The 14,064-nt window shown below is 40.1% G+C and overlaps 2 protein-coding genes across 2 annotated transcripts; one reads left to right on the top strand and one right to left on the bottom strand.

Moving 5' to 3' along the window:
• odc1 (ornithine decarboxylase 1) lies at window positions 1-5,296 on the top strand. The gene is made up of 11 exons (XM_035610176.2): window positions 1-146; window positions 1,254-1,402; window positions 1,621-1,758; window positions 1,947-2,120; window positions 2,247-2,419; window positions 2,538-2,754; window positions 2,844-2,927; window positions 3,118-3,280; window positions 3,398-3,513; window positions 3,632-3,846; window positions 3,959-5,296. The coding sequence occupies exons 3-11, from the start codon at window positions 1,657-1,659 to the stop codon at window positions 4,095-4,097; spliced, it is 1,383 nt and encodes a 460-aa protein (XP_035466069.1). The 5' UTR covers window positions 1-146; window positions 1,254-1,402; window positions 1,621-1,656; the 3' UTR covers window positions 4,098-5,296.
• Window positions 5,297-7,797: 2,501 nt separating this feature from the next.
• On the bottom strand, window positions 7,798-13,581 carry LOC118286821 (G-protein coupled receptor family C group 6 member A-like). Its single transcript, XM_035611556.2, has 6 exons — window positions 13,404-13,581; window positions 12,996-13,308; window positions 12,009-12,788; window positions 11,482-11,685; window positions 11,275-11,392; window positions 7,798-10,498 (listed from the first exon to the last, which is right to left on the bottom strand). The coding sequence occupies exons 1-6, from the start codon at window positions 13,568-13,570 to the stop codon at window positions 9,576-9,578; spliced, it is 2,505 nt and encodes an 834-aa protein (XP_035467449.2). The 5' UTR covers window positions 13,571-13,581; the 3' UTR covers window positions 7,798-9,575.
• Between the last annotated feature and the right edge of the window lie 483 nt (window positions 13,582-14,064).

Raw genomic sequence — 14,064 nt, 5'->3', positions numbered from 1 at the left:
CTCCCTCGCCGGGTTCCACATCTCGGTTCGAGCAGGGAGAGCGCCACGTCCAGCTGCGGAGTTCATTCAGAGGGGGGAACTGGCATTTTTTTTTTAATCCCAGCAATCGCGTCTAATGGACAAACTCTTTGTAAATGCTTTTTAAGGTAAACGAGGATTTTTCTCGCGTCTTCAAAACTTTACATTTTAGCGTGAATGGTTGTCCGGCGACAGTAGCAGACGTTGACGAGTCGACTGGTTCCGTTTACAGCGGCTCGACAAGAACAATGAAAAGGCGACACGGGCTGGGATATCGTGGGCACTTCGTCGTGGCACCGTCGCTGGTTCAATTCGACATTTCAACCGAGTGTTGGCTAACGTTACGACGTGGCCGGTTTCCCGGGTTTAGCACACGATTTGTTAGTGAGCAGTTGTCTCATTTGCGTTAGCTCGCTAACTGGACGACTAAGCTAAGCATTTCAGGCGCCATTCATGAGTTGACGGCACGCGCAAAACGTATTTATTGTTTTTTTAAAATTTATTTATTTATTTTTATTCGCTCATGTTCAAAGGAAGAGAACCACGTATAGAGTGACTTTCAATGCTAAATGTGCCTCATGGCATGGAGAGGAGCCCTACGCGGAACCGGCATACTGACGTCGGCGTCGCTGAGTGGGCCGCTTTCGTGCCCGTCTTTCGCGGGTCGAAGGCGGACCTCTTTGCGATTTGCCTAAACCAAGACTGGGCGGGGCTTAAAGTGCCGAGTCGTTTCATTGACTCTGCGCAAATGGCCTGGAGTAGTCATGACACCGAAATAAAAGGAGGTGGCGAATGAACGGGTTCCAGTGGCCACTGATGCGTCTGCCTCTCACATGCCGCAATATCGTTAGTTCATCATTTTTTTTTAACAAAATAATCTGTTCCTTTTTTATGTTAAATTTTAACAAAAAAAAATCCGCCCATCCGTTATATATACCGCTGTATCATACCCGCATCCCTGGAACCAATCCAAGCGGACATTGGGCGAGAGGCGTATTTTTTAACAAGATTAAAGTTATTGTAATGTATTCGCCCCTTTGATCCCGTGCTATGAGGTCACCGACGTAGACAGGCCTGCAAGTTCTCTCCGGACCCAGAGGAAACCGATTTTACGCTCACTTTCCCTCCAGCCCCACTCCGCCACCCTCGAAGGATACAGCGGTATTGATAATGGATGGATTTCATTAAAAAAAAAAAATGGATGTTAACATTTTGTCAACTCCTCTTTTCGACAGAATCATAACTCTAGAAAATCGCACACTCGCTACTCAGCGGGCCCCGGACTCGAGTCTTATTTGAAGGGATTTAACTTCACTGGTGAACCACCTTGGCTTCTCTGCGCCCAGGAAACAGCAACACTGAATTCCATCAGTTTTGTATTCAAGTAAGTGACTCACCCGTCTGTTGAATAAATCTTTCATACACAAATGAAATACTGTAACAAAAATCCCCATCCGTTCAGTCGCAGCGTTTGCATATTACTCACGTTTGCACGGTTTTGAGACTTTTCTTGGGGAATAAAATGGACTTTAGTAATCAAGGACACAAAGGACACTGTTCTCAAAGCTGAATGTAAACTATGCCTCCCCCTCCCTCTTCCAGTTTACCAGGGAGTAATCAAAAGGACTTCTTGTCACCATGAACACTGCTGCTCCCACTGCGTTTGAGTTCCCTTTCCTCGAGGAGGGATTCACTGCTCGGGATATTGTTGAGCAGAAGATCAACGAATCATCTATGACGGTAGGGGTCTTGTGCTGGCTTTGTTTGGGGGACGCAAAGATTTCCCCTTTTGTTGAGTAATGACCGTCACAGGATGCAGTCTTTGTCAGGTTTTGTAACATAATGTACTCTATACTCAGTGTATGTTTTACTTATTTTTTTGTTACAGGACTGCTATTATTGAATGCATATGTCTCTCTCATTTACAGGATGATAGGGATGCCTTCTACATCTGTGACTTGGGCGATGTGCTCAAGAAACACCTGCGCTGGGTGAGGGTTCTGCCTCGTGTCACTCCTTTCTATGCTGTCAAATGCAATGACAGTCGGGCAGTAGTCACGACGCTGGCCTCCCTGGGCACTGGTTTTGACTGTGCGAGCAAGGTGCGGTTTTAGGAAAATGTTCACAGCACAAAATACAAATTATAAAATACAACTTAGCTCTGTTGATGCTTATTTTTGGCAACTTTTTTTTTTAATTGGCCTTTTCCTCTGCTGACTGTTATCTAGACGGAGATACAGCTGGTTCAGTCTCTGGGAGTGGATCCAAGCAGGATCATCTATGCTAACCCCTGCAAGCAAGTTTCTCAGATCAAGTATGCGTCTGCCCACGGGGTCCAGATGATGACCTTTGATAGCGAGGTGGAACTGATGAAAGTGGCTCGTTGTCATGACAATGCCAAGTAAGACTCTTTACAATCGATAATGTTTTATGGACGCACACACATGTACACACACACACGTGTGCCTCCTCTGGATTTTTGCTCCATTGCACTAACTTTGCGTCGGTCTTGTGCGCAGGCTGGTGCTGCGAATTGCCACAGATGACTCGAAGGCAGTGTGTCGTCTGAGTGTGAAGTTTGGGGCCCAGCTCAAAGCCTGTCGAGGTCTTCTGGAGCGGGCTAAAGAACTGGGGCTGGACGTGATTGGTGTCAGCTTCCATGTTGGCAGTGGCTGTACTGATGCCAACACCTACAGGCAGGCAATCGCAGATGCTCGCTGTGTTTTTCATATGGGGGTGAGTTGTGACTGAAATACATATACAACTGATTTTATTTGGTTGTTTTTGCAGCAAAGTAAACATAGACTTAACCTTGTGACCTCTAGGAAGAGCTCGGCTTCAACATGGATCTCTTGGACATTGGTGGTGGCTTTCCTGGTTCAGATGATGCTGATCTCAAATTTGAAGAGGTACAATGCTGCTTCAATTTACTTTACATTAATTAAGGTAGTGTATCACAGACTTAATGTATTATTCATGATTTTTTGCCATTTTATTAAATTAGGCGAGAAAGCCTTCATTTAGACAACATATGAGTACTAGCACAAGACTAGCTTTTCCAGTCTAATTTACGTGTGGATGCGTTTTTGTCCTTTCTAGATCACAGCTGTAATCAACCCTGCCCTGGACAAGTACTTCCCTGCTGACACTGGTGTTAAGGTTATTGCTGAGCCAGGACGCTTTTATGTAGCTTCTGCTTACACACTGGTTGTCAACATCATTGCCAAGAAGGTCATCATGGATGAGGAGTCAGTCTCTGACGGTAACCACCTTGATTTGGCTTAAATTGCCAAGATTCACTAAAACAAAATCTGAAAACAATTTTGTTCCATTTCTCAGTGGTGAAGTTTTTATTTCATTTTATTTTTGCTTCCTTCAGATGAAGACGAAGGGACCAATGACAGGACTCTGATGTACTATGTCAATGATGGAGTGTATGGATCTTTCAACTGCATACTCTATGACCACGCTCATTGTTTGCCAACACTGCCTAAGGTAACTTTAAGGATTGAAAAGCAAGACACTCCTCACTTCTATTGGTCAATGAAAATTGAAACAATTTCTCATGATAAATGTCTTTTCTCTTTTTCTCCCATCCTTTTGATACTACCAGAAACCAAAGCCAGATGAGGCCATGTACCCCTGCAGTATCTGGGGCCCGACTTGTGATGGCCTCGATCGCATTGTTGAACAGTGTTACCTGCCGGACCTGCAGGTCGGCGACTGGCTGATCTTTGAAAACATGGGTGCCTACACCATGGCTGCCTCCTCCACCTTCAATGGTTTCCAAAGACCTGACATTCACTATGTCATGTCCCGTCCTGCTTGGTGAGTGATAGTCAATGGATTACTCATTAAATGTCTCACGAGGAACATTCAGTTTTATGTGCCGTTTGTTTTCCAGGAATCTAACTCATACCATGTGTATTTTATTCTCCAGGCAACACGTGCAGCAGATCAATTTGCAGGGCATGCCTGCTCCCGCAGAGGAGTCTCGACCGTTTGAGGTGTCTGCCTGCTGTGGCCAAGAGAGCAGCTTGGAGATGTCCACCAAGCCCTGCCAGGCACATGTGGTTTAAACAGAGACATTTCTAAAGATCTAGCATCCTTTTTGTTATTAGATATTGGAGAAGGTTCTTTGGGGGTTTGTTCCCCCTCCTTTCTCCCCAAAATGTATGTGAACGTTAAAGGCCAGTTACTTGACAGGAGAATGAGTGGGGCATGTTCTTGCACAAAACGTCTGTGTTCTGTATGGAAGTTGGAGATCAAACCCAGATGAAATGAGGCTAAATCACACCCTGAGTGTCTCTGAGTTAGTGAGTGTTTCAGGGCAACTCTGCACTTGAATTTCTTGGTGCAGCCTTGCTGCCCTTATCAGGGGGAAATGACTGGAAGAACCCATTTGCTGAATTGAAAGGGCTACTTTGTGAAAAATAAACCACTTTGCTGAACGTTTCCCCATCACCCTAGGTCTCAACACTTGGACAAACTCTTAGTGAATGTATCAATGGTCAAAGAGGTGAAGGGTCACTCGTGCTATTATATTTGAGAATATTAGTAGGAACAGTGGCAGATTGCTTTTGCTTATCCCCAGCTAGTAACTCGCTAAGAGGTGAATGGAGGAGTGATTTAATTCTTTAAATGGCTGCTATGTTAATATTTATGTTTTCCATGATCTCCACTTCTGTACAGAACTCAATAATTGTTAATCCTCAAGATGGTTACTCATGAAACACCATATTATTATTTTTACTGTCATTCATTATTTCATCACCTACTCTTTTGTTTGTGTTCTGTAAATTTGCCATGCATAATTTGAATGTGTTCCCACAGGAAATTTCATCTGCACGAATGTGTCTGTTTGTACAGCACCACACGATGTAGCTGCAGCAAATGAAACGACTCATCAGACGCTAGTATAAATACCTGCACTAAATTGACCTTTCAGCTACCGGTCATATGATTGTCATGTGTGTCCTGGACAGTGGACACAGCAGATTTTCACCACAAACAAATCTTAAAGATTAACACTTAAAACACAGGGACTCAAGAAGCAGACTGAACCCTTTCTCTTCTCCTTTATTTTATTTTTCTTTCTACGTTTTGTAACTTGTAAAAGGCAAGAGAACTTTTTGTGATAATAAGTTCTGTTTAACCATACATTTGACATAGACAAAAAAAAAAAGAGATGGGATTCCTAATTCATTTAACTTTCCCGTGGCAACTTTTTGAAGTTTTGTATTTTTTTAATAAATGAAACATAATCCTTATAGCCAAATTATAGATTTTGTGTGTTTTGTACAAATGGCACCACATACAATAATTGCTCTACTTCAACGGGCTCAAAGGACCATCGGGAAAGCTGTTCACATGATCCTTCAAGAGCACCATCTAGTGGTTGCAGAAGGAAACGACTTTTGACAACTGACAAATTGTTCAGTTTTCAATTTCACATGTTTCCTGTTCTCAGCTGAGGTCGAGACATACACAATTGATTTTGCATTGCAGTGTAAAACCAACACCCACAACAAACCTTATCTAGAGTAGCACTAGAGATAGTTGATTGTGTGAGGAGTATAAATTATACCTCAAGTCAGGTTTTTCTTACCTTTTATAGATTCTACACAACAGCTGGACTATAGAACATGTCTAATCAAGATAACCAATCAGCTTTGTTTAGAGAACCGATTGAGCTATTTCTCAACTAAATTCCAATCTAATCTGTCACCTGCTAACCCTCGTTTTGTCCTGGGGTCATTCTGAACCTATATATATATATATATATATATATATATATATATATATATATATATATATATATATATATATATATCTTTTGCTGTCAAAATGTTTTTTATTCATCAAATGGTCTGAAAATAATGGGGGTTGTTCGATACAATGCTGTTCATAATTAAAATAAATTTGAAGTAATTTGATTGAATCATGGGTGTTTCAATGAATTTAATAACTTCTGTTGTCCTCTGGGGTCATAAAGACCCCGCAGCACAAAGTGGTGCAATGGGGCAAATTTTCACACCATACTGCTTTCCAACAGATGAACACCAGCGCCTGGTCCCCTTCAGAGGTCGCTGTTGGCCTTAAATTCCAATGGAATAATGAAATGGTGTTAATGTGTTTGAATGAAGTTGGCATTAAATTTTGTGTTGATTAGGTGCTGCCATTAAAAAAATTCAAATGATTCAAAAACAGCATCCTCACTAAACTTTGACATATACCATTCTGTGATGAGTCAAATAGTCAAAATAATATATAGTCAAAATATTGAATTGTTTCATTTTTTAAAAACTCATAAATGGGTATACTTTTATGTAAACAAGGTCTATTATCCCTAAATTCCAAAACGAAGGGAATAATTTGTGGTAAGGTGTTGGACTGAATGTAAGACTAGAGGTGTAACACAGAATTGATTGACAATTTAAACTATATGCTTTAAATAACAGTCAAACCAGGCGAGGCATTTTTGCCCCCAGAGGACAAAGGGTGTATGGCTATCGGGAGGACATTACCAGGGTTAAAGGGGCAGTAAGCGATTCTAAAGCAATACACATTTTGTAGAAACCAGCGAGTATGATACATATGTGACACTGCAACTCTGTGGTTTTGGCCTAGTGGTTATTGCGTCGAGCTCCCATACCGGAGGTCGTGGGTTCGTGGCCCCGGCCAGAGCAGTAGAATCACAACAACAAGAAGAGAAACAAGCTTTCTGCAAAATCGCTTACTGCCCCTTTAATCTTGAAATCATTGCCAATCCAGGATGCTTATAGCTTCTGCTTTTTCACGCTGGCTTTCAACACCATTGCCAAGAAGGTCATCATGGATTAGGAGTCAGTCTCTGAAGGTAACGGCCTTGCTGTGGAAAAACTATTAACGTTAAATTTGCCTGTTAAAAATGGACCTGTCGGTGCAAAGCATTGTCACACAAAAAATATAGTCTGATGGACTATTTCTCTATTTCCAAACTGTGAATATGATCGGATGAATGATTGAAAGACCAGCAACAGAAAGGAATAAAGACAGATATTTCTCCATTTATTAGTAGGTGTATAGATGTTAATTGTCCGTCTTTCGATGCATTTGTTAGTGCCAAAACATGCTCAAAAACTCAATGTTGCACAGTCCGTCCAGTCCAGTCTGGTGAAATTGCTTTGCGTCTCCCAACCATTAAAAAACATCAAGGCCCCCCTTTTTCTTTTTCTTTTTTACATTGCCCAAGATGTATGAAATGCAGAGAGCAGGTTTATTAGGCCAAGGCTTAGCCATGCTTCCTCCTAGCACATTGACCATATCCACTTCAAATTTGGCCAGAAAAGCCTTAAGATGAGAATTAGAACTGGCCCATAGCCTCTATGGGGCCCTAAGCAGAATTTGATTTACACTTTAATATTCAAAGTGATAAAATCCTGAGTGGCATACTGAACTTGGTGTGCTGAAAAGTATCAAATTAAACCAGCAAGCATGCAATTATCGTAAAAAGGAAACTGTTTTAATTGCTTTTGATTGGAAAAGGTGCAACGAGTGCAGAATGACAATCGACTACAAATACATACAAATGTAGAAAAGACAATATTAAATAAAATAAATTCAATAGATACTGACATAAAATGAACAGAGGAACCTGTAACCAGATTTTAAAAAAAAAATAATGGTTCAAGAATGAAATATAAAGCTGAATAGTTATTTTTGAAAACTATGTTAAGAGGTGCAAAATGTTCAGAAAAAATGATTAAATTAACTATTTTAATTTAGACTTTAACGCTTCTTCGGTCTTCCTCTTTCAAACTACCATAATATTCCAAAATATGCATCAGAATCTGTGAAAATGTTGATATTTTAGGGGTCTTGTTGAGCTTGCTGTTTGTTCGCTTCCTCTGCTTTCTTCTTCTTTATTTTCTTTGTACTAAAAAGATATGTCCTTATTTTTTGGATGACATTGGTCTGTAATTTTTTACACTACTGCCTTTTCCATCAACTGTCTTGACTGACTGTGCTATCCGTGCCTATCGTGACATTGAGCATTGGGGGCCCCCTGGTGGCCACTAATGCCTCCGGCCCATGGCAGCGTTGTGAATTGTGAGCCTTCGTCATGAAAATGTTAAATATTGTAAGTAGATTCCACACATTCAGATATTTACCAAATTTCAAATTTTACAGGCCAATTTTCAATAAAAATCATAGAGCCACATACTGGCAAGGGGAAGTTAAGGGATGTATCCTTCTGCATATTACTTCCAGCACGTTTTTCAGATCTTGCTCAAATTTAGTCCTATGACTCATAATACCAGGTTTTGGTATCCATCCCTAAATAAAGTCATTTTTCGTATTAATTTTGATTCTGGCCATGTTTCTGGCCATGTGTTTATGGCGCGAGCTCACATGTTACTTCACTGTTGCCCATCTTTGTCTCTTTTTGCAGTTTTTGGAGTTTCAGTTGTCACTCTAGTAGAAATTTTACACAGCAAGTTGCTCTCCATTTACAAAGCATTGACATTTTAGAAAGTATAATCCATATGCACCATCTACATCCATTCACACAACAGAACAGTCTGCTCATTTGTGTAGAATCCAAAGATCAAAAAGGTTATGACTCTTGGCGCTCCACAGTAATAGCAGTGCATCTGCATCTTGTTTCCAGAGCATGTTTGCTCCTGCAGAGGAGTGTCGGCTTTCTGCTGTCAAGAGAGCAGCTTGGAGATGCATTTTAGTCACATTCGTAGCTAGTAGCTCACTCAAGAGGTGAACACAGGGACTCAAGAAGCAGACTGTTCCATTCTCTTTCCCCTCCTTATTTTATTTTATTTTTTGTGATAGATATAGGTACTGTTTAACCACACATTTGAAATAGATGTATAAAACATCCCCTACACAACTACACTATATTTCTTTCTACCACTTTGTCATAGTTTTAGTTCATTAAACTAAATGAAACTACATTATTACAAATGATGGATCACAATGTAATGTAAATTAATGACGTTCGCAGAACCAGAAAAACAAGAACAAAAAAAAGGCAAAATTGCTTAAAACAAGCCCAAACTTTCCCAATTCCCCAAAAGTGTATTCAATTTCTACGATAGAGGTTGATTAAATACATGTTGGCATGTTCAGTCATTTTAAGTGTCGATCACTTTGTCTGACTCATCTCAATGAATATATGTTTAAAACTGTCAAAACATTGACACAAAAAGAACAATATACATTATTTAGCTGGCGAAAAAAGTCCGAGCCAACCCACATATTTACCTTACAAACACACTGCACCGTCTGTTTTGAGTTTTTTGAATATTTTTTCCTGGATATAAAAAAAAAGCGAGAAAAGTCAGCAAAAAACCCAAACTACCTTAATCTCCATACAAAATATCTAATTCATCTGTGGTGGTGGTAACAGCAGTGACGAAGTGTTAAAAAAAACAACCTTTTTCCTCAAATAATTGTATCTGAGAGGACATATGTAGCATTAATACATACTGTGTGACCGACTGTACTTTGGATAATTGTTTACCAGCACATGCAAAGAAATGATGGATGTGCGAGTGATATTATGATGTCACCACAGCCAAGCCTCTCTGCACGTAATGCATCCTGATGTTCTCAGTAATGGCTCTCTCATTATTAATTTCTTGCCTGAACAACATAATGTAAAACTTGGGGGCCAAGTGAAAGCAGACGATGCTGTAGCTAGAGGCGAGCATGGTTACAATTGCTGTTGCTCGTTTGTACTTCCCAATCAAATTCATATAAATTGGGATGAAAATGATACAAATTAGTAAGTGCAGCAACATACTGACGGCGACTGAAAGTGCATTATTATATAGATCTGGCAGCTCTTTGCCTTTGATTGCTAACAGGAAACCAATAAGGGCCAATAAAGTATTATAGCCTAACATGAGACCAATGAACACAATGGAGTCTGTGTTACACTGATACACGATGATCTCAGCTAATGGCAGTTTTTGAGGAGTAAGGGGGAAATAGTAAAACCCCGGCACAAACAAGGCAAACTGGATCCCAGACAAAATGCTCACCACAGCCACTGGCTTATTGAGCTTCTTTATCCAGGTCCCTGTGTTCAAGCTAAAGCTGAAGCCCACAACGATTTGGAGCAGGTTGACTAGGATGCAGGAGATGCAAAGGCAAAAAGCTATGCCAAAGACAGGCAGGCCCAGCGTGCAGGAAGCCTTGGTGGGCCTTCCATTTAAATTAAACGTAAGGCAGAAGCAGGCCAGCAGGGAAAACAGCTCCAAGAAACACAAATTACCTCCAACTGCCTTCACAACAGGAGTGTTACGATAGATTGTAAACACAATAATAAACACAACAGTAACAATTATCCCCAAACTTTGAAAGCAACACAAAATTATATTGAAGGGATCCAACCAGATTGGGTACACAGGTTTGTCCAAACATGTATCCTTCTGTGGAGACGAATACTTCTCTTCACCACAGCTCTTACACTCCTCACCTACAGATTGGAGGAACATTTCATTTGAAGAGAGCATTTCTTTACTGGCTATAATCTAATACCATGTTATTAAGGAGTATGTGGTGTATGACTTATTTAGTAGGGGAGAAGAGGTATCGAAAAAAACTGGCGGTGTGAACAAATACACACCTCTTTCTTATTTAAGGCAAAGGTTTTTAAGAGTGGAGGTGGGGGTCAGAAATATTTTTTGGTCTTTAGGAAAGCAAGGGGCAGTCTTTAAAGAACACTGAAAAAGGTTACATTGAGGCATCAAATAGTAATATTACCTACTGATCATAAAGTTGCATTTTGCCTTATGCAGAAGACAGAAGTCCTGTTTGCTAAAACTTTATTTGCTATTATCTATTAGGACTAATATGTCAGCATTAAGAAACAGTAAATGAAATCTCTTTATTTGGGTGGGTTGATTAAAATACATGAATTTGGTCATTGCTAGCACCAATCCTAATGTATGATAAATGTAATGTAAAAATCGACTATTATTATTATTATTATTATTATTATCTTATGTGTGTAATTATACACAAAACAGGCTCTCAAATCTTTACCAATAAACAGAAAAAATATTAATTCAAAACCACAATCTTCCATATCCGCAAAATACCATAATGTTCCTTCGATCTCAAACAAATTTTAAGGTTTAGGCGTAAATTAATTTTTAAAAGTTCTCAATAATGTTGGATGTTTTGTATTGGAATGGGACTTCACACGTCTACAGAATTAAAGTTGCTTGAGATTTGTAATAAAACACTCACCATCTTTAGGAGAAAAATCTCCTTCTGCACATTGAACACAGATTTTGCAGCACCGTTTGCCTTGCTCCTGCAACTGTTGCCCTGGATCGCACTTTTTAGAGCAGTTGTAAACAGATACCTTTGAAGAGCAAAACCAAATTAGTACAACATGATATTAATAAAGGATCCTATAGGAAATAATAAAATGGGATCAAGTTTTGACCTCACATTCACATTGCTCTCAAGACCTTCTGGAATTTTGACTCCATCCTTAGAAAAGTATGCTCCAATGGTTTCTATGTGGGTTTTCCGTGTGGATATATTTGTGCTCCAGTATACAATATCGTATCCTAAACTGGGGTCACCTTTGCTGTCAAAGTGTATATGTGTGTTGTTCACAGTAAAGTTTACTTTCTTGATTTCCATGAGAAGCTGTGGGGACAAATATGAACAAGATTACATTGCTGCAACTATTTTACAGTGGACTTGTTGGTAAATTTGCAGTAGATGTTATCAAGAGACATTGTATTTTGTTTGTTTTAAGGAAAAGATTGACAGATTAGGAAATGCACTTGGTTTTTATGCTAGCCTAGGCTGCTAGGTGAGACTTCATGTTTATACTAGACAGACTTGAGAAAGGATGAGATCTAGTCATCTCACTGAAAGTGAATAAGTGAGTTTTCAAAAATGAACTATTGCTTTAAAGCCATGCAGTAGCAAATGTGAAATATGTCAGCAAGATATCTTCACTTTACCTCCAAGGCTGTGAAATTGGGGGTACGCTCACACTGTTGGTTGTCACACTTTAGCAAGCGTCTGAGACCCTCACCAATGACTCGAACGGCTAAGTATGTATTGTATGAATAATCACGGTCAATGTGTTTGGTCAAGCAGCTGGGATCCAGCCATTGCTTGGACCCCTCTGGCCTTATTTTAGACTCATGAGAACAATTGATTCGAGTCAGATAATGATCAAGAAAGGCATTAGTGGTGTTTTTGAAATTTGAGATGACGTAGTTTTTAAAACCCGGCACATCATTTTTCTTAGAGATGAATCCGAAAACCTTTCCGGCCAACTCGATGTCTTGCATTGAGGAGATGTCTTTCGAGGTTGACCATGAATCACTTGCAATCCAAGTTCTGTTGAGTCTCCCTTTAATAGCTGCTTCAATGACGAGCTTAACATTGGAGGACTTGGTGAAGATGATGATGGCCTCAGCGACGGAACTATTGATAGAGCTCACCAGATCAGTCAGCCACTTATGGGTTTCGGACTTGTTCTGGGAAAAGTAACTAGGTAGGATGTTAATAAAGTCAATGCAGATTTCTGTATCTTTGAATGTTTTCTCAAGACGCTCACTGCTGTACCTCCCGTACGCATCATCACTTCCTACAATGGCTACTGCTGTCCAGTTCAACTTCATCACCAGGTCAGCAATGGCTTTTGCCTGGTTTTCATCACTGGATATTGTTCGCAGAAAGGTGGGGAACTTCATCTTGTTGCTGAGCCTCTCACTTGTAGATGCATAGCTAATCTGTAACAAAGAGGAATACAATCATGTTGAAATTACTCTGCAGGCAACAGTGATTCATCTAAACTCAAAGATAGATTATATTTGTTGATATTATTGCACAAATGGTTACAAAGCCTGAGACTTAGATGCAGTTTCTGTCAAAATAAGATAATTTGCTTCATCTGTATTTCTAATTACACTATGAACACCCTATCAGAGAGGACCAACCTGGGCAACTGATGACAGAGCAGTAATTCGTGCAACAGCTACCGATACTTCCGAACTACTGTCACCGATCACTGCCTTTAATTGGGTTTCACGGAAAGAAGCATGGGTGTTTGCAGGTCGCGAACAGTTCTGATGGTCTGTTTGGCTCTGCAGCAGCTGAAGTGTGGCTCTGATGGCAAGGCTGACGTCTCCACAAGTGTCATAGATGTCATAACCTATGGTGATGTTGGGTAGAACCCTGGGTGTGCGCTGGTTTAGCTCCCTGATGGCGTATATCATCACTTGTGAGTTTAAGAACGTTTGGATGGAAAAGCTGCAAAAATTGACAAAGAACAGATGAAATTTCCAAATGAATTCATTTTGTTATGTGTAATGTAAATTGACTAATTCCGTTGAAGCCATACTTACTCACTACAGGAGATTGGTCCAGGTGTTGTTGTTCTATTGGTTTTTATGTGAATAGGGAAAAGTCCGCCGATGATGATGTCCCCAGGAGAGCATGCACGCAGTTGATCTTTGCCACAACAAGGGTGAAATACACTCGCGAGAGTGATAAATAAACACAGCAAGGACATTGTGGATACAATGTGTCTCTACAAAACGAATGTATGATTGGGTTCCTGAACAACAGCTCTCATATATTCACCTTGTGGGAAGTAGTATAGGATAATTTGCATTGTCAGAAATAGTCTGTAACTTCATGCAAAACACTTCTTCTGAAATGTGCTCAAAACCCTAGACTGGCACGCGAGCATCAATTGCTCAAAGAAGAGGAGGCATTCATGTTCACACACAGTTCATTATCAGTTTCTACCAGACTGGACAAGGCAGGTCTGTATATTGTATTGTGAGTCATGCAATGTGTTCAGGTCAATGACCCCAGAAACACCATGGCACAGTTTGCACTAAGTCATGAGAGGGTAGCATATTTTATATGCACTCACATTGTATTATGTGCCTTAAAATGGAAAATGTTTATGTTTCAGTCAAAATAATCCTGTTTTGTCTGTCCAGCATAGAAATACAGCTGTTGACACATTATAGTTAAAATTTCAGAATTAATCAGCAA

This window comes from Scophthalmus maximus, chromosome 15 (genome assembly GCF_022379125.1).
Source record: "Scophthalmus maximus strain ysfricsl-2021 chromosome 15, ASM2237912v1, whole genome shotgun sequence".
Classification (NCBI taxonomy): Eukaryota; Metazoa; Chordata; class Actinopteri; order Pleuronectiformes; family Scophthalmidae; genus Scophthalmus; species Scophthalmus maximus.
Note: the sequence above shows the minus strand (reverse complement) of the source record. Positions and strands in the feature narration are given on the sequence as shown.

What these genes read in the sequence shown, in the direction of transcription:
- LOC118286821 (XM_035611556.2), bottom strand. Translation starts at nt 13,570, where the DNA reads ATGTCCTTGCTGTGTTTATTTATCACTCTCGCGAGTGTATTTCACCCT. An exon ending in CTCTGTCATCAGTTGCCCAG is followed by an intron (nt 12,789 to 12,995) that starts GTTGGTCCTCTC and finishes TCTTTGTTACAG; the next exon opens with ATTAGCTATGCATCTACAAG. An exon ending in CCAATTTCACAGCCTTGGAG is followed by an intron (nt 11,686 to 12,008) that starts GTAAAGTGAAGA and finishes TTGTCCCCACAG; the next exon opens with CTTCTCATGGAAATCAAGAA.
- odc1 (XM_035610176.2), top strand. Translation starts at nt 1,657, where the DNA reads ATGAACACTGCTGCTCCCACTGCGTTTGAGTTCCCTTTCCTCGAGGAG. An exon ending in GTTTTGACTGTGCGAGCAAG is followed by an intron (nt 2,121 to 2,246) that starts GTGCGGTTTTAG and finishes ACTGTTATCTAG; the next exon opens with ACGGAGATACAGCTGGTTCA. An exon ending in GTCATGTCCCGTCCTGCTTG is followed by an intron (nt 3,847 to 3,958) that starts GTGAGTGATAGT and finishes TTTATTCTCCAG; the next exon opens with GCAACACGTGCAGCAGATCA.